This window comes from Ochotona princeps, chromosome 22 (assembly GCF_030435755.1).
Source record: "Ochotona princeps isolate mOchPri1 chromosome 22, mOchPri1.hap1, whole genome shotgun sequence".
NCBI lineage: Eukaryota > Metazoa > Chordata > Mammalia > Lagomorpha > Ochotonidae > Ochotona > Ochotona princeps.
The window spans coordinates 4,908,210-4,934,402 of record NC_080853.1 but is presented as its reverse complement, the minus strand read 5'-3'; the positions used below and the strand labels follow the sequence as shown (position 1 = coordinate 4,934,402).

At 46.1% G+C, this 26,193-nt stretch overlaps 1 protein-coding gene across 2 annotated transcripts; it reads right to left on the bottom strand.

The window, feature by feature from the left end:
• Positions 1–8,738: 8,738 nt before the first annotated feature.
• On the bottom strand, positions 8,739–20,685 carry LOC101526808 (1,25-dihydroxyvitamin D(3) 24-hydroxylase, mitochondrial). 2 transcript variants are annotated; one of them, XM_058679723.1, is made up of 11 exons: positions 20,419–20,685; positions 20,110–20,300; positions 18,833–18,926; positions 17,813–17,909; positions 16,136–16,227; positions 15,428–15,539; positions 14,057–14,202; positions 10,761–10,927; positions 9,621–9,699; positions 8,949–9,146; positions 8,742–8,852 (listed from the first exon to the last, which is right to left on the bottom strand). In XM_058679723.1, exons 1-11 carry the CDS (start codon positions 20,683–20,685, stop codon positions 8,742–8,744), a joined length of 1,554 nt encoding a protein of 517 aa, XP_058535706.1. The 2 variants fall into 2 exon arrangements, with proteins under 2 accessions (XP_058535707.1, XP_058535706.1); XM_058679724.1 differs by lacking the exon at positions 8,949–9,146 and having other exon boundaries at positions 8,739–8,852.
• Positions 20,686–26,193: the final 5,508 nt, after the last annotated feature.

The window sequence follows — 26,193 nt, the reverse complement described above, 5'->3', positions numbered from 1 at the left end:
TAGGAACGTGCTAGACAAGCACCTCAGCTGGTTCTGGATTAGTTGATGAGTTAACCATTTTAAACTCTTCCGGCGGTTGCCGACTTTTAGAGTCTTAATATGAATTTTTTTTCCAGGTCACTTGTTAGTGAACCTTGGAAAGATTTGGCAAACTGACTTCATGCTTATCCGAAGACAGACTTCAGCATCAGCTACAAAAAGGAAGGGAGTAGGCGAGATTCCCATAGGAACCTGCTCACGAGCACAGTGGCATCACGTGTGTTTTCTTCTGCTGTGGGCATGTCTACCTGTCCCTCCTCGGCAAAGTGACCACGAGCTAATCATTTGACCCTTGGCCTTATGATTCCAGCTTTTCACTTGTGCTAATGATCTGTTTCTGCAAAAACTGAAAAGCAACAATTGGTATCTCAAAAATATCAACCTCTTTCTTTTTTTAAAGATTTATTTATTTCTATTGGAAAATTGGATTTAGAGAGAAAAGGAGAGACAAAGAGATATTCCATCCTCTTATTCATTCCCCAAATAGCCAGATTAGCCACAGCTGAGCCAATCTGAAGCAAGGAGCCAGGCGCTTCTTCTGGGTCTCCCACACAGGTGCAGGGTCCCAGAGCTTTTTGGGCCATCCTCTGCTGCTTTCCCAGGCCACAAGTGGGGAGCTGGAAGGGAAGTGGAGCAGCTGGGACATGAATGGTGCCTATAGGGGATGCTGTTGCATGCAAGGTGAAGACGCTAGCCACCAGGCTACAGTGCTGGACCCACAGCCTTTGTTTTTTAAGATGATTGATTTAATTCAAAAGCAGAATGACATGGGACTGGTATGGCAGCTCAATAGGCTAATATTTCAATGCAGGCGCCAGCATGCCACATAGGCACTGGTTCAAGTCCCAGCTGCTCCACTTCTACCTAGCTCCCTGCCTGTGGGCCTCTGCACCCATGTGGGAGACCTGGCAGAAGCTCCTGGCTTCTGAGCGGCTCAGCTGTGGCTTTCTCCATCTCCCACTCTCCCTCCCCCTCTGTTTCCCTCCACCCCTTTCTTCTCTCCCTTCATTTCTCTGACTTTCAAATATTGAGAAAATATTATAGTTCTGGCAGATACTTACGGGTTAAATAAATTCATGATGCCAATTCTGATGGTTAAATCATGGCCTTTTGCAACCTTACTTTGACTTTTTAAAAAGATTTATTTATTTTTATTGGAAAGTCAGATATATAGAGAGGAGGAGAGACAGAGCGGATGATCTTCTGTCTGATGATTCACTCTCCAAGTGGCCTCAACGATCTGAAGCCAGGAGGCAGGAGCCTCCTATCACTGGAGAAGGACCTCCTTGGGTCTCCCACACAGGTGCAGGGTCACAAGGCTTTGGGATGTCCTCGACTGCTTTCCCAGGCCACAAGCAGGGAGCTGAATGGGTAGCGGGGCCGCCAGGACATGAACTGGTGCCCATATGGGATCTCGGTGCATGCAAGGCAAGGACTTTAGCCACAAGGCTGTAGACTTTGTTTTTAATGGGACATTGTCTCCTTGTCCTCTGTCCATTTCCTTGTGGGCTTCCCCAGTCCATCTGACTTCTTTGAAACCAGATGGATGTGACAGCCTTTTAATGGCACAGTCATCAAGGGATATCTTACCACCTGTGACACAATGCCAAGCATATTAGCAGGCAGTTGATTAGAACCAGAGGCAAGACTTGAGCCAGGCGCTCTGATATGGTCCATCCCCATCAGCCCACCTTACCGCTCCACGTGTGCTAAAGGGGTTTTCCTAAAGTAAAACACAGTTTGGAGGACAGAGTTGCTGCTATGTAAATCTTCCAGTTGATTCTGAAGCATTGGAACTCCTAGTTGGAAGGCCCAGGTGCAAAAATTCTACCTATATTTCATTGTTGACTGAAAATGTTCGGCAGGACAGGGCAGTCATGGAGCGGCAGTAAGTGGTTACATTATTTGGGTCAGAATCCAATTCAGGAGATTAGAGAAGGCTCAGCAAATGGGGCTGAATCATCAATGCAGCACTGGCTTCCGACCCAGCTTGCTCAGTGAGGTCCTAAATGCTTGCTGATAGATTAACTGACTAATCCCTGTAGGTATTTGAGCACCATAAAGTATAGGAAGAAGAACACATTTTGAACCCCAGTTTTCTACCTACTGTGTTTCTTCAAGTAAAATATTTCAGTTTTCCAAGGCTACTAAAAATGAATTTATGTAATGAGTAATCGGCAAGGTATAGGAAAGGGTCAAGAGTATGCTGAAAAATGTTAGTTACCATAGTAAGCTATTTATGCATCTCAATTGGTTAGTGACATTTAAAATGTTTTCAAAATTTTGTTGCATATTTTTAAAAATTCATGCTTACTGGTTTTTGAAGTCTCCTTACAGAGATTTTTAAACAGTATGTGAAAACTCAAAACTGTAAAATGGTCCAGGCGTAATAATCTAGTGGATAAAATCCTCACCTTGCATGTACCGGGATCCCATACAAGTGCCGGTTCACTTCCCAGCTGCTCCACTTCCCAACTAGCTCCCCACTTGTGGCCTGAGAAGCAGCAGAGAATGGCCCAAAAAGCTCTGGGATCCTGCACCTGTGTGGGAGACCCAGAAGAAGCGCCTGGCTCCTGGCTTCAGATTGGCTCAGCTCTTGCTGTGGCCACTTGGGAGAGTGAATCAGTGGACAGAAGATCTTTCTCTGTGTATCTTCTTCTGTATATCTGCTTTCCAATAGAAATAAGTAAATCTTTAAAAAAATTTTTTTCAAAATAACTGTAAAATGTTGATACATTAAAAAAAAAAAAAAAAAAAAAACCCTGATACTTGTTTAGGACTCAGAATGGACTAGGCCGATTCTTGTAGTTTTAATATATCATGCCAATTCATATTCTCAACAACTCTATGAAGTACAGGGTAATCATTTTCTGTTCTGTGAATGAGAAGACTCAGAGAGGTAGACTCGCTTGCCCAATGCCACAGGGTGAGGGCCTGGGATTTACAAAGAACCTACCTCCTTTGAGCATTCAGTTTTTAACCCACAGGGGCCTGCACCGTGGCCCAGCAGATCAAGCAGCTAGCTGCCTGGAGCATCAGTGTCCCGTATCAGTCCATGTCCAGTCTCCCCTTCTTCTCCCTTGCTATGACAGATGTGTTTGAAAGTCAGAGTGACTGAAGGAGACACAAAGAGATGTCTCCCACCTGCTGATTCATTCCCCAGATGGCTGCAGCAGCCAGGGCTGGGCCAGCCTGAACCAGAAATCAGGCACTTCCTCCAGATCTTCCACACAGGGGGCAGGGGTCCAAGCACTTGGGTCATGTTTTGCAACGTTCCCTAGGGCATTAGCAGGGAGCTGCGTCAGAAGTGGAGCAGCCAGGATCTGAACCAGCACCCGTGTGGGATTCCGGCATCATGAAAGCTTTACCCTCTTTGCTACAATGCTGGCCCTCGAGCTAATATCTTGATTTCCAAATGCCACTGTACAGTGAAGAAAACCCAGTCTCTTGAAAAGAAGTGTCTCCAACGCTGAGATAGGTAAACACTTGGAAAATCCTCTTGTTCCAAAAGTAATGAAGTACTCAAAAGTGACAAAAAACACATCAAAAACTTCAGGAATATATTTGCAAAGGTTCCTATTAACCAAATGTGAGATGTGTTGAACATCAAAACAAGTAATAATAGTAAAAGATTGAATCCCATTCAAGATATAGATGCAACAAACTACACAGACAATTTATGAAGAAAAATCGTTTGATTGACTGTCAACTAACAGAAGTAGTGGTGGGATCAGAAAAAAACCTCTCACTGGGTAGCAGCCATGTTGAGATCGTATAGTGTGTCAGATGTACTCTGTGGATCTGTAGCTTCCAATATTTAGTCAAAGTTTCCCTTGGTTTGGTGTTTCTAAATTGTCCTGGTAATTCTTCCCATGGAATGTCACAGTAAACACAAATTTTTAATCTTTCCTAAATCTCCAGAGATGTGCTCTGTGAGTAGATAAAGCTGGATATATTTATATTGTGAGATGTTGTCTCTCCCATTTTCCCCGTCTGGGTTCATACACTTCGTTCTTGCCTGCTTGCAGCAGATGTCCGAGTTGCCACACCAGGCCTGCTCTGTATCTCCTACTACGTGAGGTGCATTTCACACCTAGTTCTCATGAGAACAGTTGTGCATAATGCATTTAGTCGCCTTCTGCCAGCTAAAACTCAGAGAGGCTAAGTAAACGCCTCATGTCACACACCTGAAAAATGACTACAGAGCTGAAACCCAGATAAGATTGCCAATTATAAAACCCACGTGTTTCTCACTAGACCAGCCTGCAGGGCATGAGACTCCACACGTGTTGTACTAGAGAGGGGAAAGTTGGAGATGCAGGAATGAAAGTCAACTAAGGAGTGTGGACTCTTGTGAGTCACAGTAATCTTTATGTCCCTTGAATTATTCCTGCAGTACCTCACGTGTCCTAAAGACACAGTCTTGTATCTCCTTGATCCTCATCCAGCACTCCTTCTGGCGCTGGAGGCACTTCTCTCCCCTCGGGTGAAAGCTACAGGACGTAGAGGCTGTGTCTTGAGGGCACATCAGATGAAGAATACCCATCCTGAAATGCCAGAACCACACACAGGGCACCAAGACGCTCACACTTGGCGATGTGCGTGAGAAATGAGGCAAATCCTGGATCAACTCTTGCATCTGTCTTTAGTTAGGGGGCTGCAGTCACCTGCCTGGCATTTGCTTTCAGCCTCTGCCCAAGCATGACTGGTTGGATTTGCATGAGTTAAATGTGCACACAATGTGACCTCCTCCATCACCTGCTTATAAGTAAATATCTCTACATGTAAGCAGATAGTTCTGTACTCTCTAGTGGAGTCATCAAGCCTGTGAAATGTTTGCCACAAACATTGATCAAGTCCCTTGGTCTCTCAGTTTCCTCCTTTCTTTATTGTCTTACATTCCTTTCCTCTCTCTTCTAGGCCTGGGGCCCTGCTTCTTTACAGACCAGGGAATGAGAGGATCAGGTTTGGGTTTTGTGCTGAAGACAGAAGGAAGAGTCGAGGGATCAGGTGGGAGTCACTGGAATAATGCAGGCAAGAGTCCTGTGGCTGCAGCCTGTGCGGGGCAGGGTCGGAGCAGCCAGCACTTGGAAATTTATTTTATAATAGAATTTTGGAAAATGGCTTTTCCAAAGTCTAAGATTTTTAGAAGGGTGGGTTTTTGATATGAGGTTGGTAAGGTGGCCGTAGGAGAGTGTGTTTTTCCTAGTCAAAGTTTGAATTTTCAAAATTTTGTCATAACAGTATAAGAGAGAATGTCTCAAATATTTAGAAACTTGTATTCTTACTTTTAGAGAATTCACATATATACAGAATAGATATAACAACACATATGGGTTTATAATTCTAAAAATACTTTCACAACAGACAGAAAATTCCTAGTGATGACTAAACATTTATTCACATATAAAGATAGAAATGTACACTTCTGAAATTTATAAGAATATAATCTAAAAAGATAACTATCAAATTTATAGAAATATATAGTATGCTTTTAGAAATAGTAACAAAAATACATAAGCAAATGATATGTAAACACAACATTTAAAGCTTTGTAGAAGCCTTTGCCTTTTACATTTATAGATTCATATTTTCCCATATAACAGGTTTTATATAATTAATGTCCTAGGTATACACACTTTATTACTGTCCCATTGACTGTGGGAAAATTAAGGCATGGAAACTCACTGTCTTAAAATCATGATGAATGTTTTTACACTCTAATTGAACTTCAAAACATTGTCCTGCACCACAGACCCTAAATTGGGTATCGTTTATATAAAAATGAATGAAGTAAATTGCCTTTTGAACACATATACACACAATTAATTTACAAACTGTTCATTTACCCACACCCTAATGCCACAGAGGAAATACATGAATGAGATCATGAATTTCAGAATCTGGAAAAAATGATGCCAAAATGTAAATCATTATAGCATTCTTAAGTTAGAGGCTCTAAACTTGAGTAGGGTGCTTCCTGAAATGGGTGCTCTCAGGGACGTTTCCATTTCAGTGCAGGAAAGCCTGTGTGTGTCCTGGGCACCTAACAGTTTTACCCAACCCTTAGCTTTGCATAAGCAGTAACTTCCACAACTACTGCAACAAATGGAGTTACTAGGAATGGATTTTCCATGTTTCCTCTATCCCCAGACAACTTAGCTCTGGGGGTAGGTCTTTCATCATGTAGTCAGCTTATGTTTGAACGCTACAGATTCAAACCATGAATTTGATAGGGAAGAAACATTCAGCAGCCTAACATTCAGCTGCCCTTTTGTGCCACAGAAAGCACAGAGGGAAAGCAGCTGCCGAGCAACTGGAGTGAGGATGGGGTGACACTAGTCAGGTGGAAACCAGCAGTGAGACTGGAGGACCTTGTATCCCAACACTCACTGTGTCTCCCTGGCTCGGGGATCATCTGCAAAATACCGCCATCCGACAGACAGTACAGTTTGTGGAACATCTGTACGGAAGAAGCAGAATTGTGCAAACCCCGAAGCTTCAGGGTTGCTTGGTCTGGTTTTTGACGTCTGCTTTCCAGGAATGCAGAAACCACGGGCACCCTTCTTGCATGAGGTAACGAATGCTGTTCTTGCTCTGGTAGGAAAAATCTGGAAAAGAAGACACATCTCAAATATATCATAGCAGTATATTAAGTGAGAGGATATCTTTAGGATTTAATTATTTGAAAGGCAGAGTGACACAGGGAGCCAGAGGCAGAGATCATCCTGTTCTGATGCACTCCTCCAAGGTTCACAACAGCCAGGCCCATGCCCAGCCCAAGCAGGAGCTCCAGCCTGGTGTCTCAGTGTGTGGCAAGGGGCGCAAGCACTTTCGTCAACCTTTGCTTGTTCCTAGGAGCATTAGTGGGGAGCTACATGAGGTGGAGGAGCTGGGACCTCAACTAGCACACCAAAATGTAGGTTGTTGGCATGATAAGCAGCAGCAGAAGCTGCTGTACCACCATGCCAACCTGGAGAAGAGTTAATAAGAAAAGTGTAAGCACTTAAGACACTGTGCCCATGAGCTTTCACAGAGGCGTGGCTCCTCCTGATCAACGTGCACACCATGATAAAATACTTAATTGTATTTACTGAAGACTCAGGATTCACAATCAAGCAAGTAATGCTTTATGGTCTTGCTTGATTCAACCCTGCTGATTGAGACACTCAGAGGTTGATATATTTGCTAGTGATACTGACCCTTGGGAAGAATACTACATTATTAATTTGGACCTCATTCAGCTATTTTGTCTGTAACTGCATACCTCTCTGATTTGCCTACCAGCAAGGGTCCTCCACTTGCTGTTGGCCAACAACAAATGATTCTCAGCAAATTCTAGGACATGCTATTGAAATAACAGAAGGATGAGCTGGGTCTGAATTTGGCATGCAATAATTCCATAAGGCTGTATGTTGGAAATGTCAGCATTCCACATAAGCTATTAGAAATATCTCACGTTTCAGTAGTTGACTTCATTTTAATGTGTATGAGAAAATAACTAGACTTAAACTCACAACTTCATCATGTAAAATATTGTAAAGGATAGGACTAAAGTATACTATTAGGCTGTGCTAATTTAAATAACATAATTCAGTAGTAATGAAATCAGTAAGTTTTGCTCTGTGGATATGGAAGGAATGGTGAGGGAGATTGAGAATTCCTCTGGGTCAGAAAGTAGAAAATAGCAGAAAAAGTATTGCAGTGTGCTTCATACAGATTGATCAATGGATATTTATGTCACATGCATTGTATCCCTACAAAGACCAAATACAGCAAAAGCATCTGTTTGTAAAGGGTCACTGGGTTGCTGACTTGGAAGACGGAAAATGGTTCCCCAGAAACAGCACTGCCTGATACCAGGACCTGTCAGCGTGTTCCCTTTCATGGCAAGAAGGACTTTGTCGCTGTGAGAGTCATAGAGATGAGGGATCATCCTGGAGAATGTCTTGCCAGATTCTACAGATGAAAGACAAGAGATTGAAGCATGGAGGGACCAGATGTTGTTGCCTTAGAGAAAGAGGAAGTGGGCTGTGCACCAGGGGCAGGTAGCAGCCTTCAGCTGACAGCCACGAGGAGGCCATTAGCCCCATCAACATCAAGACTTAAATCCTGCCAGCAACCCAAATTAGCAAGACAATAGCTTGTCTCCTGGGGTCTCCAGAAAGGAAATGGCTCTGATGACACTCATTCATGTTGGCCAGAGTGCCAGGTACTAAATTTGTGATGTTAAATCCACTATGTTTTAGTAATCTGCTGTGGCAGCAACCAGAAACCAACACCACTGCCTGTCATTCATTTGTGATTGACAGTGGCTGCAGTCATTCAGCAAGGCAGTGCCAGCTGGAGTGGCAGAGATGCTAGGGCCCACAGTGCCGACAGCATGTGCCAGCCCTTTCAAGAAATTTGCCAGCCTCTGCTATTCAAACATAAACAGTGCAACAGCAGCTGGCATTTACTGAATGCCAAGCTCTGGTCTAAGTAATAGGAATTCAAATCAATTTTATGCCAGAGATATTATTTTGGTCCCCAGTGTACAAATTAAAAAAAAAAGTGAAGGGGGAGAATTAAAGTAACAACTTGCGCTCATCCCAGGAGTTGGGAGTCCAAATTCAGTGTGGCTGACTGTCCAGCTCATTTGCGCTTTGGTCCTTTCCAGCACCTGTAAACACTAGGAATGCTGCCCTGGCTTACCCGAGGGCTTATCGCTGGCAGAAGGCGATGGGGAGCTCCCGGCCAGGCACCAGGATGCCCGAGTGCAGCCTCTCCACAGGCTGGTTGTCTGTGGCCACAACGGCGTACTTGCGGATGATCTGAACACACATGCAAAAACAGCAGAATTATCCCCTCTGCTCTGCTGCCTTGTGAGAGGCACAAACCCAAGAGCAGAAACCCAGAACGGGTTTTACCCAGCAAAGTGCCAAGTGCAGCTGGAGCTCGGCCAGCCTGCGGCCAATGCACATTCTCTTCCCAACACCGAACGGAAGATGCGCGAAGGGATTCATCTTCTTCCTGTCCTGAAGCCAACGCTCAGGTCTGAACTGATGTGACTCTTCAAAGTTGTCTTCACTGCACCCTAACACCTGGGTGTTCAGCATCAACACTGTCTAAAAACACAGACACATGCATTTCAGGTAAGCAGCAGGAAACATTTGGGTAACAAAGTTGCCAGAAATAACAAGCTTATGTATATGAATCTAAATCACAAATTTGCGATGGTGATGATTTTTCAGTATTCAGTGAGTGCTTACACCATGCCAGGTAGTAAGTAGGTGAAGAACTTTAGCTTCTTGCATCCCAATCTCACAACAACCTCGTGGAATAGATTGTTATTCTCCCCCACTCTGCAGATAGGAAGTCGAGGCGCACAGAGATTATGTAACTTACTTGAGACTACAAAAATAAAGATAAAAACTGACTCCAGGTCTCTGCCCCATAGCTAATTATTCCTAATCCTGTACAGTGCAACTGGTCAACCATGTACAGTGTATATCCACTGAGTGGTCAGAAGTTTCAGAGAGATGTTAAGAAGTAACTGGGAAATGTACCCCCTCAAAACAGAATGTTCGAATTCCACTTACTCCTTTGGGGAAAGCATATTCACCCAGAATCGTATCCTTGTCAAGAGTCCGAGTTGTAAATGGCACACTGGGGGTCAGCCTGAAACACAAATCATGCTGTAAGGATGGTGTAGCCCAGATTCTGTGTGCATCCCAGTGGGGAGGCAGCTGCCGTTCAACCAGGAGCTGCTGTACATGTTCGCACTCAGAGGAACATGCTCATAGCTCCTCATGAACAAGTTCTGTCTCTTCAGCATTTACCTGCCTCTCTTGTGCTGGTCACGGCCCTAGTACAAGGCTGCTGCGCAGCTAGTGGTGGCTTCCCACTGCTAAGCCTGTGTGTGCTTTCTGCTTCACCATAAAAGCTGATGCCTTCCTCAGTTGCTGCTAGCTCCTCTTCATGAAACTAATGTCATTTTCTTCTAAGTCAAAGAAAGAGTTGTGTTTTCAAGAAAGGATATAAAAAGACAAGTTGATAAGTGGGTCAAAGAAAAAGTTGATAAGTAGTTCAAAACCAAAGATGTCTCTATGTCTTATTATATGCAGCAATCCAGTCGTCTCACTGAGCCTTCAGTCATATTCTAATGAGTTACTGCTGAGAGCATCCATTAGAGTTTTTTTGAGAGCCAGCATTGTGTCTGACTGGTACCAGCATCCCCTACGGGTGCAGGTTGACATCCTGGCTGCTCCACATTATGTCCAGCTCCCTGCCAGTGTGCCTAGGAAAAACAGGAGAAGATGGCCCAGGTGTTGGGGCCCTGATAGCCATGTGGGAGCCTCAGAAGAAGCCTCTGGTTCCTGACTTTGGCCTTTGGCCTGGCCCAGAACTGAATGCTGCGGCTAATCGGGAGTGACCGCAAATGAAAGATCTCTCCTTCTCCCTAAATCTGACTTTCAAATAAATAAGTAGCTCTTTTTCAAAAAGAGTAGTGTTACTGATCTAAAGGGGAAGACACTGATTTTCCACGATTTAATAGCATTTGCTCAAATGATCTAGGAAAGGAGTAATACAAAAGAAATATGTCCCAAGGCACTTGATTTCTCAGTGTGACAGACATGCAGTGTGCAGCTGTGTGTGAGTGGGGGATTCCTTGTGACGTTTAGAAGGAGAATGAGTTTTCTAATGCATGCATGTTGCCTTAGGCATACATTTCTTCTTACCTCATGGATTCTTTGAGGCAGGCTTTTAAGTAGGACATATTCCTCAAGTCCTCTGCTCGTGGCACCCGACAATCAGGCAGTACATTCTGAATTTCCTGTAGAAGCTTTTGTTGGACTTGAGGATTGCGAGATAAATTGTAGAGGGCCCACAGTAAGCTGTTTGCTGTCTGAAAGCCAAATGGACACACCGCTGGTTTCTGCACATGAAGTACCTGACACTTTTGTTGGTCACACAAGGGTGACAGTCCTCCCCACTGTCCTCGGCACATGAGTTAGTACTGTCCCTTCCTATGTCCTTGCTTGCCATGCCTTGTAAATGCAATGATATGGACAGTCAGATTTATTTTGAAAAACGTATCAACTAAGAATACCTACTGACTTAGAGAATCTAACTAGAATCTGTCAACAATAAACTGCATTAAGACATTTAGGATACAATTTGATGTGATAATCGTCTGGCCTCAAATGAGTACATGAAAACTGCTTAAATGAGAATAACATTTCCAATTCTAGCCACGCCAGTTGCCAGGATGAGATCATGTTTCATGATTTGGTGGCACATTAGCAGTAGAGGAAGTGGGGGTCGGGAGGGGAGGATACAGGAATCTCTATTTCTCTTAAGACTCAACATGAATTTTTAGTGCTTTCAAAATTGTAAAGTCTAATTAAACACTTTAGTATAAAACTGCTGTAAAAGTTCAGTGAAAAGAGAGAGAGAAGGGTCCTTTAGGGTGCTGCTTATAGGAGATTTTTAAAAAACTGACAGTGCAAATGAAATGCATAAGAAATCGCATAAAATGGTTTCTTAAAGGATCTTAAAGTTTGCTCTTGTTCTGAATCCATGCCCCCGAAAATTACCACAAAACAAAAGGTCATTATCTACACTCAGGGTTTGAGGAGTGCGCAAAGAGCCCTGATAGGAAGCTGCCAACATCCAAATAAGGACTTCTAGCATGGAGCTCAGAATGTCAAAAACCAGGCAGTTCTGCAAGTCACTCAGCCCCTAAGTGGCCGCCTACATTTCCTTCTCAAAGGCAGCTGGAAGAACAGCCTGTGGAAGCAGTCAGCATGGTTTTGAGTTACATAATTTTCACCCCTCCTTGTCATCCATGTTTGTTTTCTAGGCCTCTCCTAGCTATTTAAACCAGATATTACCCTAAAAATGGCCACTGTGTCCTCCCTCTGCAGACAGGAAGACGCTGCCACTAAGCGCCTGTGCCACTCTCGCGGACTGGCCAAGTGCAGCACGATTGGAGCCAATGGTTATTTCTTATTTTTGGAAGAAAATACCTCCCAGACAGCCTCATGTCAGAGTGTGGCAGCTTTGGCCGCAAATAAACAGTGGACGGCATTATTACATGAGCCCACTTTGCAAAACAGGAAGAGGGTGTAGCCACCCAATTGGATAGATGTATTTTCAGATTTCTTTGATGTTTCCAATGCAACTTTCAGAATAATCAGGACCAAAACAGACAGGGATGAAGTGAATACCCATATCAATGGGCCTCTTCCTATCCAGTGTCACACACATTGACCAAAAGGCAGATGCTGACTCTGGTTTGCATGAGCCCATGTCAGACAGCCTGAGCTTTAAGACAACTTCAGGGCTGGTCTGAGAGGAAGCACCCTGCACCACTCCCGGGCACAGTCTCTCCTGGCTTGACCTCTGTGGTGGAAACTCACTCCTTCCTGGTCTTTGCTTCTAGGCTTCCTCCCACCTATTTCATCCTCCGCTCTCCAGCAGAAAGCTCTTTTCAAAACAGAAATTGATCAGATAACTCACTACAAATGCTCCAAGAGCCCAGCGAAGTTCACAGTGCTCAGACTGGCAGTCTCAACTCTGACCACGGTCGCTAGCTCTCTGACCTCATCCCTCTTTCTAGCCCAGGGCCCTTGTATTGCTGTTGCCACCACCTGGAGCGCTCTTCCACCAGACACTGCCATGGTGAGATCCTTATCATTCCATAGCCAGTTTCAGTATTTCTCCCTCACAGAGTTCACATTTCAGTTAGGAAAAAAAATAGGAATAAATGATTACTTTGAACACTCTATGGAGTCTTAGCATAAGTGATTTCATAGGAAACTGCCTTAAAACAAGCTCCTGCTTTTAACAGCCCTCTGGAGCATGAGGAGAGAGAACTGTGCTAGTCTTGCAGTGTGGAAAATTCTACATTTTCCTTGGACAAAAAAACAACAAACAAACAAAAAAACACCGTGAAGGACCAGTGTTGCAGCATAATCCTTTTTTTTTTTTTTTTTTTGGTAATTCTGGCATCCCGTGAGCACAAATTCACATCCCAGCTGCGTCAGTTCCAGTCATGCTCCATGCTAATCTCCTAGGAAGGCAGCAAATGACCCAAGGGCCTGGACCCCTGCCACCCATCCAGGAGACTCACAAGGGGTTTCAGGCTCCTGGATTCAGCTTGCTCAGCTTTGGTCATTGTGCATGGAAGACCCTTCTCTCTCTCTCTCTCTCTCTCTCTCTCTCTCTCTCTCTTTCATCCTCTCTTCCTCTCTCCTTGTAACTCTGCATTTCAAATACATAAATGATTATTTAATAAAACATTATGAAAGGTGGAAATCAAGTAAAGGAATGAGATGTTAGGTCCCTCCAAAGACTATAAAGTGTAGGAATTGCTTGACCCAGGAGGAACATTCATGGCTCCAGTTCAGTGATCCTTCTGAGAAGGGGTCAAGTACAGTAAAGCCCACTGGACACTTAGGTTGGGATTTGCCTCTGAAGTTTGCCTGCACTGTCTACTAGGATTATCAACCACATTGGAGATGGAATTTGATATTTAAAACTGGCTATCTCATTTAGGTTAAAATCAATCTGTCCCAAACTTACTACATTTACAATTTTAAGCAGGAACTATATTATTGGCTATGAAGAGAATATACCAGTATTTTTAGCATCAACAGCCACAACTGGAATTTTGGGGCAACAAATGCAATGACCTGAAACACACCCAGTTTTACCAATTTAAATACTCTGGCTTGGGCATGGAACATCCCTGCTTCCAAATTCTTGCAGAGTTGGCATGTCTGTCATGGAATTGGGTCAGCTCCTGCTCTGGGATTTCATCCATGAACAATGTGAAATGTCCCTATATCATACATGTAAGTACTGAAGTCTGCACACTGGGCAGAACGTAGCACCTACCAGGAGTCTTCACATTTCTTGCTAAGCTAATGCTCAGCTAATCCTGGGAGGAAGAGTGGACAGAATGACTATGAAATTCACCATACAGGGATGGCAAAGGCTGTTGGGCACCCTGTGCTGCAGCCCCACTCACTGTCTCCACGGCGGCCAGCTGGAGCTCTGTGACAGCGGCATAAAGTTCTTTCTTGGAAAGCTGACCGTGGTGGTAGATGTCACAAAGGAAGTCTGCCCTGGGCTCCTGGGAGTTCTTCTCCAGCCGCTTGTCAACACAAGCCTTGACTGTTCAGGAGGAGGGGAGAAAGAGAGGCCTTCAGCTGAGGATCGTGATGAGGACAAGGATGAAAAAGGATTCAAGGCCAAGATCCTTGCAACATATAAACTGTCTTTGTAGGGACACTGATAGTTTGATAAATAAGCTGATTTTGCCTTTTTGTTAGACTCACATGCATAGAAACTGGGGCATTTTCTGAAAATGCCGAGTCTGAATCAGGGGCCTGGAAACGTGCATTTCTTTAGCTGCTAGGCCACGCCGCCGGGCGGAAATGTGCGTTTCTAAGAAGTGCCAACAGAGTACAGATGCTACTGGTCCACAGATGATGCTCTGGGCAGCAGCTCTCAGGGCTTGGAAGACACTAACATCAGAAGAGGTGGGATCCGGGAGTCACCCCTAGAATCAAAATGTGGATCCAGAAATCTCCAAACACACATGCAGAGACAAACACTATATCTGTGAAGTAGACTGTCCATGCATGTTGACAATAATGATGTAAGTTTCCAAGATTTATAAAATGCATTCTAGGCATGTGGCTCCTTCACTTCACTGCATTAATGCAAGCACCCACCAGATCACTGATGTGGCTAAATGGTAATGGTAATGATAATGTACACTACAATATCAAGGTTTGAAGGCTGGAACCCTTGTGCCTGGCTTGCCATCAACTCATATGTAATAGTGCAAAATCTGGTTATTGCCACATCACCTGTGACTGATACCAGGACCTGCCTTGTAATTTGCAGTGCAGGTTAAATGTAAATTTATAAACAGTATCTCTCCATCATGCAGCAGAAATAGCTTTGACTCACTGAGAAATTGTGACTTTTTAAATTATCTAGAAGTTACCTTGTATATATACCTATAAGTACTGAGGTATAGGTGTTATTATTGTTAGCCCACTTTACAGACAAGGCAATTGAAGATGAAAAGGTGCCAGCACATTTGACCAAGACAGCATGTCTGAGAAACTCGGAGATGTCAACTGCAAAGCTCTTGCTTTTTAAGCCATTCTCTCGATCCAAAGGAAACTACAGGAAGCTGCCTCCTGCCTTTCCCTAGCACTTGTCTGTTCTACACCATGTTTGTGAAAGGTGTGAATGGCTCAGAACTCGTCACTCTGGAAGGATCAAGATGGAGAGACCACAGATGTGCTTCAAGCCCCATCCCACAGCAGCTGGAAGGCCGGGCTGCAGGGCTTGTCTTGCTCCAAGGAGCAGGTGGCCCTGTTACCTGTACTGAAGATGGTGTCCCAGGCCAGAGTGTGAGCCTGCCACACCTTGGTCTTGAGACTCCGGTGCAGCTCAACAGGAGTGACCATCATCTTCCCGAACGTGCTCATCATCTGAGAGAAACACAAACACCTTTTGCTTCCAGGTTCTCCTTCTCTCAAATATAATTTTCATTCTGGAAGGAGAGTATTCCATCTCCTTGTGTGTCCCCAAAGACCAGAGCTCAAAGCACAACCCAGCCTGCTCTACCCTGGTTCTGCCAGGGAAAAACTCACTGGTTTTCCAGTGGGTGTAGGCAAGATCTTGGGACTGAATCATTAAAAAGTGAAAAGAAAGGCTTTAACTTTTATACACACTTCCATTTCTAACCATCTCCACATTCCCGCTAGTCCCAAACCAATTTCATGGTGCCTTTCATATCCACACACTACCCAAATTACTCAAAAGTCTAAAATCTATTTCTAGGCTGTTCTGAAAAACAGTGTTACCGAACTGATTTTCAGTGGAATACCTATTTTAGCCTTTCCTAGAGAGAGAAATCATGGATTTAAGATGCTTACATATCATATGTGTGTCTGCACACATGCATGTATTAAAATGCATCACACACCAAAGTGACTGCTACGCTACTGCACATTGCTCTTGGGGAGATGCTGGCCTCTGCAACACATCACTCCGGAAAACTTGGTCACCTAGTGGGTATGCTTACTGTTTTGATGGCAGCAATGAAGTTCAAGGCATCCTCTGCTGCATTCTTCCGAAGGAGCCCAAATCTCTTCTCATACAACACGAGGCAGATACCTGGTATTTAAAATAATCACCACTGCTTCACAGTCACAGGAACACAGGAGTCTACCATTATCTGCCTAATAAAGCCTCAATTCCGTGTCTCGTTAAAGTGAGGTCTTTTCTAAGGTTGAACAGAAGTCCAAGAACATTGGCTGAAGGACCATTTGAGAGGAGAGGAGCAGGATCCCTCTCATGTCTTAAGGGAAATCACTTCCGGGGGAGTGACCCGGCCCTTGGGTCCCCCGGCCACAGTCGCGACGTTCAGGATCCGGTTTATAGGGCCTCCTACGAGCTGGCCGCTGTCTCCCTTCTGTTCTGTCCTCACACACCAAGGCTCCTTCTGTGAATCACATTCTCACTGAGACGTGTCAGCTCTAGCTGACCTGCTGTAGACCTGCTTTTTTTTTTTTTTAAAAAGATTTATTCATTTTATTACAGCCAGATATACACAGAGGAGGAGAGACAGAGAGGAAGATCCTCCGCCCAACGATTCACTCCCCAAGTGAACTGCAATGGGCTGATGCGCGCCGATCCGAAGCCGGGAACCTGGAACCTCTTCCGGGTCTCCCACGTGGGTGCAGTGTCCCAATCCATTGGGCCGTCCTCCACTGCTTTCCCAGGCCACAAGCAGGGAGCTGGATGGGAAGTGGAGCTGTCGGGATTAGAACCGGCGCCCATATGGGATCCCGGGGCTTTCAAGGCGAGGACTTTAGCCACTAGGCCACACCGCCGGGCCCTGTAGACCTGCTTTTGACCCCGTCTTGTCTCATAGCCTCCTGTCTTTTATCACCTGTTCCTCATAATCCGCTCACATCAGCAGCCTTGAAGAGTGGCCAGTGCAGCCTTCCTTCTTCAGCTTGGGCCATTTGCACTTCCTGTCCACACTGCAATGTCTATTTGCAGGGACCCTCATGGGCTGCTGCTCCACTAGGTCTCCCCTACCAAAGAGGACTGCTCTCACCCAGGCACCTCCCTGGCATTCTCTCTTGACTCCTTTATTCTTTTACTCCTTGGCAGAGTGTGCATATGTGCTAAAATGTTTTGATATGATTATTTCATAAAATGTTATTTCATATCATTTTCATAGGATTTCAAATGTTTTCCAAGAGAGCAAGCATGTCTTCTCTTTTGTTCCTTGCTATGTCCCTTAGTACCTAGTGCAAAACCTGCTCAGAGCGGGTATCCCACAAATGTTCGTTGGACGATTTCAGAGACAACCTCTAGTGCAAGGTACAGATGAAGAAGCTAAGAGAAGCAACAAAAGTGCTTGCGTGATGGTATATCTGGCTAATCCTCCACCTGCTTGCCCTGGCACCCTGTACGGGCCTGGGTCCGTTTCCCTGCTGCTCCACTTCTGATCCAGCTCTGTGCTTATGCCTGGGGAGGCAGCAGATGTTGACTGGCCATTCTGTCCATTTGTGGAGTAAACCAGCAGATAGAAGATCTGTCTCTCTGTAAAATTCTGCTTCTCAAATAAGAAGAAATAAATCTCCTTTTTAAAAGGCCCTAGTGAACAACAGAATAGGCGTCAATAACAGTGTTTTATCCCCCCCCATTACTCACAAAATCAAATCAACAACCCTGTAAGACTACTTACTTTCAAATGACCACTTGTTCAGTTCACTATATAGGTCTTCAATGTGGCCTCCTTCATCACGGAGTTCATCTATTCTACCCATAAAATCAGCCAAAACCTGGAAAGAAAGCAACCACACAAGATCCATTTTAATGTCGTTGAAGGAAGACACAAGTTTAAGACTTTGAGCTCCGTCCAGGCTTTGCTGCATTGTACCTTCACCTCTAGTGAGACTCCTTCCCCTGTTTGCTCCAGAAACCCCCTTATTCTCTAACAACTCAACCTTGGGTTATTTCCAAAGCCACCCTGAAGGTTAAGTCTCAGCTTTCCATCTGAAAATGATTCTGGCAACTTACACTCAGGCTTAGGAATGTAAGTGATGTGGCCAGATGCTAGTTGGGTGGGAGCGGGGGCTTAAGCTCAATTGGGATAGCACAGTGGGCTGTGGGCTATACTCCTAATGCTTCCTCGTTGGGATACCACTTTAAAAGAAGGTGACGATCCCTCTTAACTATAAACAATATTAAAAAGAAAATTAGAAAGAAAGGTGAAGAAAGAGTAAAAAGGACTTGGCTAGGGGCAGGGGAGAAGAGAGTGAAGAGAAGACCTTGCAGCACCCGAATGGCCTGCCTCCCTTCTGCACCTTCTGGGTGAGACCTGGCCCCATGCTTGCCCCTTCCTTCCCAGGAGCCCCGGGAAAGCTGGGTGAGACCTGGCCCCATGCCTGCCCCTTCCTTCCCAGGAGCCCCGGGAAAGCTGGGTGAGACCTGGGGCCCCATGCCTGCCCCTTCCTTCCCAGGAGCCCCGGGAAAGCTGGGTGAGACCTGGCCCCATGCCTGCCCCTTCCTTCCCAGGAGCCCCGGGAAAGCTGGGTGAGACCTGGGGCCCCATGCCTGCCCCTTCCTTCCCAGGAACCCCAGGAAAGCTGGGTGAGACCTGGCCCCATGCTTGTCCCTTCCTTCCCAGGAGCCCCGGGAAAGCTGGGTGAGACCTGGGGCCCCATGCCTGCCCCTTCCTTCCCAGGAGCCCCAGTCTGCTGACCTCGTTGATTTTGCTGTCTAGCTGCATGATTTCCACGGGTTTCATTAGTTTCTTCTGAAAGGCACTCCGCACGCGCTGCCAGTCTTTGCCTTCCCTGGGAGAGAAGCAGGATTGTTTAGAGCAAATGGAAAAGAAAAGGGAGGCTGTGGAGACACACTGTAGCTTCAGGAACCATAGATTCAAGTCAGCACTGAGATTCGTGCAGAAAATAGCCACAGAGGGCATGTGTTAGCATATTGCCAGTCTGCAGGCGGGTTGACCATAGGATGGGAAGGAGGGAAGGGAAGGGAAGAAGGAAGGCAGGCAGGCAGGCAGGCAGGCAGGCATCTTTCCTCCCAGGCACAGGTTGCCTCAGAAAGACATTTGGGTTCCGGGCTTTGAAAGGGCCCAGTAGGGATAGGGTTAGGAGTTGGGGGCCAAGGGCCTCAATTCCCAGCAAATTGAGCAGGCATGTGCGTGGTCCCTCGACCAACTACTGGGATTCCTTTCAGTTCCTGAGCTTGGGGCTCACATTCCCCAGACACCCCAAATTTAGACTGTTCTTTCATCTCCAAATAGCAACGAAGGTTCACCGGGTTATAAAAAGAACAAGAAAGCCTGCTGCCAGCATGCACTCGTACACACGTGTCCCGTAGCTGAGCACACAGCTTAGGATGCTCCGGCCTTAGTTTAATTTTGAATTTTAGTAATCACATCATGCCAAGACACAACTCCCAGGGATTATTTTTTAAAATCGGAATTTTTTTTTAAAGCCCCAATTGGAAAATGCTAACAATGAAAAAGCAGGGACATCACAGCACAGTAGGGCATCTATTGAGCTAAAATGTGACCGCCGCGCCCTCTGTATCCCACCTTTTGAGTGGTGATAATGCCCAGTCCTCTATGGAAAGGATGGGCTTTACCAAAAGCGAAGGAGGTAGTTTCCGTTTTGGAGTCCGTCACTGTGTTTGTAAAGACGTTTACCTGGCACACCGACTGCAGTAGTACCTCGTCTCTCCCAATAATCTGACAATATACTTTGAATAACCCTGTGTTGGCTTTCTTTGGCGGAAGGTATGGCCCGTCCCAGTTGCCTGAGGGAACTCGGGAGCTGGGTGCTCTCAGCTGGACCCACTCTCCTCTGTACTTGAGCCTCTGGATTGCACCTGCTCCAGGGACGCACTTTGAGTTCAGCCCCTCCTAAGTAGGGTCGGCCCTAGGAAACCCTCCCTTTGTGCCTTCCCAGCTTCCAGGCGCCCCAGGCCGGCCGCCTGCCCCCTCCCGCCCACCAGGCTCACAGGATCAGCAGTCCGTAGCCCTCCTGGCGGTAGTCGCGGTAGGCCTTCCAGGGCTTGATCTCTAGGCGCTGTGGGTACGCACTCTCGGCGCGGTACAGCGCTTCCAGCAGGCACGGCGAGCCCAGATGCACCGAGTCGAAGGAACCCAACTTCATGCGGAAAATCTTGCCGTATTTCCTGTGGTACTCAACCTGCAGCAGGCAGGACACCGCGAGAGTCAGCGTGCCGGGGGGGGGGATACCCGGTGCGCGCTCCGGGGAGGGCAGAAGCGGGCGGGGAGCAGCAGCGCGAGCACAGCGAGGTGTTTACCAGGGTGTCGTGCTGTTTCTTGAGCCCTCCTTTCCAGAGAATCTCCAGCAGGCTGCCTAGCAGTGGCCAGTTGGTGGGGCCGGGCAGGGCGGCCGCGTTTTGCGTCTCGCCACATGCACGCAGAGGGCAGACGGGCACCTCGGGCAGCTCGGAGGGCTCCTGGGACGCGCACGCCGTGGATGTCACGGATCTGGGGGGCTGCCTGAGACCGCGCAGCTGCCGCAGGAAGGCGGCGAGGGAGCGACTCTTGCTGATGGGAGAGCTCATGGCAAAGCGGGAAAAGAGGCGCGTGGGAAAGCTAGGGGGCTCAGGATCCCGAGTGCTGGTGGGTTTTGGGGGCCGAACAGTTTTGGGAAGGAGAAGCAAACTAGGAGAGCCGGAGTGCCAGAGGCGGCAGAGGAGGGACACGGAACAGGCAGGACTCGGTGAGGATGCGCAGGCTGAAGCGCAGGTGCCTGCCTGGAGGGGCGTGGCCCAAGTTTGGGTTCCCCCTGGTAGAGGGAAAGGAGGGCTGTGGGTCTGCTGGGGGCTCCACAAGTCTAACGTCCAGAGTCGGGGCCCTGGGACAAGTCAGTCAGGGTGGAAGAGTTGCTGCTGGCGCGCCGTGGTCTCCGCTGGCTGTCCGTGAGCCCAGGCCAGGGGAACCAAGGATTTATGGAGACAGAGCAGGCCCCTTGCGGCCAATAAACGTGCTGAAGGAGGCGGAGTGGTCCCAGGCTGGCCAGGCCCCAGGGACGCGGAACCCAGGGGAGGGCGTAGGGGGTGGCCAAGAGGATGGAGTCAGCGAGGTGAGCGAGGACACCCAGACCTCGGGTGACTGGTGCACTGCCAGCTCCACCCCAACAATAACCCCCAGAGAGGCACGCGGAGCGGAGCGGGAGTTCACTGGGTGCGAGTGTGTCTCCTGGCCCTCGCCCTCGCCCGGCGGGCAGGAGCGGGCTGAGGCTGCAGCCCAGCGCTTACACAATCGCCAGGAGGGTGAGGTCCCTGAGTGCGGCCTGTCGGGGAAGGAGGTCTGTGCTTGCCAGGGCCGCGCACCTTGGAGGAAGCTTAGCCCTCGGAGCTTCCAGTGTAGGAGAGGATTTGACAGTGAAATGCATGCAAAGAGGGGATTTCCCCTTGGGGTGGACGTGGATGGAGCTGCGAGCCTTTCTTCCCGGCTGCCCCAGTTTGCTCCTGTTGCCGGTAGCTAACGCAATAAAGAAGAGATGCTGCGGTTGCCCAGTGTTTTGGCGACCGTGAAGGAATGGCTGGTCATGGCCGTGCCGGCATTCATCCCGTCCTACCTCAACTCTACCTCTCTTGTGCATGCTTGTCACTTGGGCAAATCGCGGCCCCTCAGTCGTTCCCACCCACCCTCCGAAGTGTACCCTAAGCTAGCACATGGCACTCACAAGGTTCCCAGACATCGTGGCCGGCACTTTGCTAATTCAGGAGGAGTGATTGGAGGCTTTGTGGATTGATTTAACACCACTCGGAGACTTAAGTGCTGATCCCAAACAAAGCTTCCAGCAGCCAGCTGGCAGGGGAGGGGCCTTCTGTCTCCTGTTTTAGTCCCCTGACCTGATCATCTTGTCCCTGGGACCCAGATGTTGGCAAATCCTCCCCTGCTAAGGCTCTTGTCAACAGTCAGCTTGTCCCTGAAAACCTTTTGCATTCTGACATGAGCTTGAGCACTGTCATTTCAGCTTTTTCCTGAAAGCTTAATGACTGTTTTTGTTAATAAAAATAACTATTCATCTGTAGTTATAGTTTATATAAAGTGTATCATGCCTATTTTATAGGCACTATAGAGAGAGCCATCTATACCAAATACTATAGATTATCTACCATATATACTATGGACTATAGGTTGTATGTTATATGTATATGTCATATTTTATATATTAAATGTATGGAAGCTTTCTAGGGCTAATGATAGGCACTATGCTAAACAGTTCACATCAGTTTTCCCATTTGGCTGTCATCTGAGTATGGTGTCAGTTTTTTAGAAATTTAATTTAGAAGAATAAAAAATCTGCAGCAACAACAAAAAGCCCTGGCACTAAGAGAATAAAGTAATTTGCCCAATGTCATAGACTTTATTGTTGACCCAAGTAGAATTCAGACCCAAACTTTCCCAATTCTAGCCCGGGCCTTTTCATAATCTCTTTTTTCTGTCTCTTTCTCTTTTTCTCCTTTCCCTTTCTCTATCTCTGTCTCTGTCTCTTTCTCTTTCTATCTCCCCATCTACATCTCTGTCTATATTAACCTAATGCTTGGCTTTTTTAAAAATAAGGATGTCTCAGAATGTTGCAAATATTCCTTAAATGGGCGTGTTTCCATGGGAAGGGGGAGTGTGGAGGGACCCAGAATGAATACCATAGCTGTGAATGCATGCAATGGTTTGGGGTGCTGGTGGTGGAGAGGAGAAATAGCCTCAACCAGAAGATTCAGTTCATTGCCTATTCCAGGAATCCCTATTCTGGAATATTCCCTGCCCAGATAGAGGGAATGCTATTGTAGTTTCAGCTCTTGAGTTGCTTTCTCTCTTACTCTTTCCAAGGTAGATTATGCTAGGCTTTCCTAGTTCAGTGCTACCTTTCTTGTTTCAGGTACTCTAGATACAGGGCATCTAAGTAAGTGATTTGATAAACAAAAAGACAGTCCCACTTCAGGGAAATGGATTTCCCAGGTTCAGGGAAAAAGTCTCTACTGATGCTTTGCGTGGGAATGCAAAGGAAGCTAGGATGGGTTTTGACTCAAACACAAGGCATCCTTGATGAAGTGAAGTCACACTTCAAATAACCATATTGATCCCAGTCCCAGAAACTCTGCTGGGCTCTACTCTTATTCATCTAGCAGCCTTGGTGGGTTAGGAGGACAGGAATCCCCTCTGGGATTATTAAGGAAAGATCTGGAGTCATCTCATAAATACCAACCCTTGATACTGACACAGACCCAGGCCTTCTGGGGAAGTCTTATTCCATCCTCGAATGCGTAATTTTATTTTATCTCTCACACCAAGCAACCCCAGATAACTTTGTGTGTGTGTGTGTGTGTTTGTGTGTGTGAGAGAGAGAGAGAGAGAGAGAGAGAGAGAGAGAAGGATGACTATCTGTAGTAGGATAAGGGATGGGTCTTCTGTGCGAAACAACGCAAAATCCTTTCAAATACATGGAATGTCAATGTAATTAGATGCTCAAAAGTTTGATTAACTGGGTTATCAGTCTTTTTAAGATTTATTTATTTTTATTGGAAAGGCAGATTTGCAAAGAGGAGAGACAGAGAGGAAGATCTTCTGTCTGCTGGTTCACTCTGCAAGTGAGCACAAAGGCCAGGACTGAGTCAATCTGAAGCCAAGAGAAGGGCCAGAAGCTTCTTTTGGGTCTTCAGCACGGTGCAGGGTCCCAAGCTCTGGGCCGTCCTCGACTGCTTTCCCAGGCCACAGGCAGGGAGCTGGATGGGAAGTGGAGCTGCCGGGATTAGAAACGGCGCCCACATGGCAAGGGTTTAGCTACTGAGCCATGCACTGACACAGTCTTAGATTCACTTTCTGGTAATAGAAACTTGGAGGACTTACTGCCTGCATCAGTTGGATAGCTGACATTGGGAATGACTCCACAACAAAGCTCAGCCTTCACGGAAATAGGACCAGCCACAGTAACCAGTCTCACGGGGTCACTGAGATTAGTGCGGATTAAGTCTCCATACAGCCCAGTATGTATTGCTACATTGCAAGCCTTGATTTTTTTTCCCACTGCATAGAAGGGAAGCAATTCACATACTTTAGTTATTATACTTAGTGTTCTACTTAAGACTTTACTCAGGAAACCATATGATATAACTAATTAAAAGATGGTCAGCTGAAAAGTGCTGGTCAGTTCAAATACTACTCAACTGTTAGTAGTCAGATGAACCTCAGCTCAGAGGTGGCGGCAAAAGCAAGAGCCACTCGGATGCCCGTGAGGATGAGAAAGTGTCCACAGTCTCTGAACATGTGTAATGTTGATGTCATTAAGAACAGCAGGCACAGGATTTGCAAATAGTTAGACCATGATCTCCGTCCCATTGGTCTGAGGTTTCTCTGCGCACTTAGACAAACTTTGCAATCTGGTCTCTTTGTCTCTCTTGGAGTATCTGACACAGACTAATGCCAGTAAGCGAATAATAGGCAATTGATTGTCAGCAATTTCCTCATTGCCCAATGAAAAAGTAAAGATCAACCTCAGTGCTTCCTTTGTTTGTGGAGGAAGTTGTTGGTAAACACCAGAGGACATTAGTGTGTCATACTGAAAATGATCCTCCCTGGCACAAACACTCTTCCAGTGTCAACAGTTTAGAGTACTTCTGTGGCCCTGCCACTCACTAGTTCAGAGGTTTTGGGCAAATTGTCTCTCTCAGCCCACTTCCCTCATTAGTAAAATCGAGGGTAGTTTCACCCCTGGCTTACAGAATTGCAGTCATTGCCTTCACACACACACACACACACACACACACACACACACACACACACACACACACAAATGGTTTCTGTGCTTGCTGATTTCTGGATAGAATTCACTGACGTTGATGACGTTCTAGTATAGATATGGAACGCATCAGTTACTCAGGGGGAATCTTCAAAGAGCTTTAGTATTTAAAGAAAACTAAGCTATATTATGTACTCTCAAGTTTACAAATAATTATATCATTACTACAAATTGTCATGTATTGATGACTGGCTATCCACGTAACAACACTGTAAGGAATTATTACCACCCACTTTATAAGGGCGAAGCTCTGGTTTTGTACGGAATTTGAGCCAGACTGGACTCAAATCTACCCTGCCCATTCTGCCATTGAACTAACTGCTAAGTTCACCCTGTCCTCATCTATGAAGTGGCAATAATAGTAGCAACTCTTTTATCTCTTTATAACATTAGACCTATAATAATAGTATGTAGGTAAAATAGAGAATCAGTTATACAAATATTTTTAACAGCATTTGTTGTACAATAAGAACTTATCATACATTAGCTATTGTTATAATAATAAATTTGGAAGATATAGATGCAACTATCTGATCTAAAATCAAGTTAAGCCAGCTAGTGAGAACATCCAGTGGATAATTGGTACAATGTTTCATAATTAATTTTAAAAATTTTATCTTTGTACAGTCACCTTTTTGGTGCTGTCTTGACATTGTACACATTGTCTACTTCCTTCGGAGTGAAAATCAGGGAACTTCCGTGACAAGATTATTATTGTCGACTATTTGGACCCAGAGGACAGTTGGTTTTGCTCCTGTGTCTTGAGAGTCTGCTTTAGTGTGTCTTCTTACGATTGTTGATATGTTTGGGACATTACTGAAACTTGATTTTATCTGACAGAGCTTTTACAGGAGCCAGTAGCCCATGCCTGGAAAGCTGGTTGACATCTAGAAGAACTGGTGGGAAGTACCGCTGTGGTTAGGATGAGGAAAGTCTAGGAGAATTACATAGATATCCATTGTTGTTACTGTTTGTTTATGATCCTGAAGGGGACCAACTGATCAAGCACAAAACAAGAAGACCCTGTGAGGGTCCTTTCATCTCTGAAAGTTCATTACTCGTAACATGAGGCTGAGCTGATCTGAAGCCAGGAGCCAGGAACAACTTCTGGGTCTCCTTCCATGGGTTCAGCGTTCCAAGGTTTTGGGTCGTCCTCTACTGCCTCCCAGGCCACAGGCTGGAAGGGAAGTAGAGCAGCTGGGATTAGAACTGGTGCCCATATGGGATCCTGGATCATACAAGGCGAGAACTTTAGCCAATGGGC

Bases quoted from the DNA above. Each gene is read 5' to 3' on its own strand.
- LOC101526808 (XM_058679723.1), bottom strand. From the start codon at position 20,685: ATGAGCTCTCCCATCAGCAAGAGTCGCTCCCTCGCCGCCTTCCTGCGG. The intron at 18,927-20,109 runs GTGAGCCTGGTG...CTTCTCTCCCAG, and splicing joins GGCTACGGACTGCTGATCCT to GGAAGGCAAAGACTGGCAGC. The intron at 9,700-10,760 runs GTAAGAAGAAAT...TTTGTGTTTCAG, and splicing joins TGCCTCAAAGAATCCATGAG to GCTGACCCCCAGTGTGCCAT.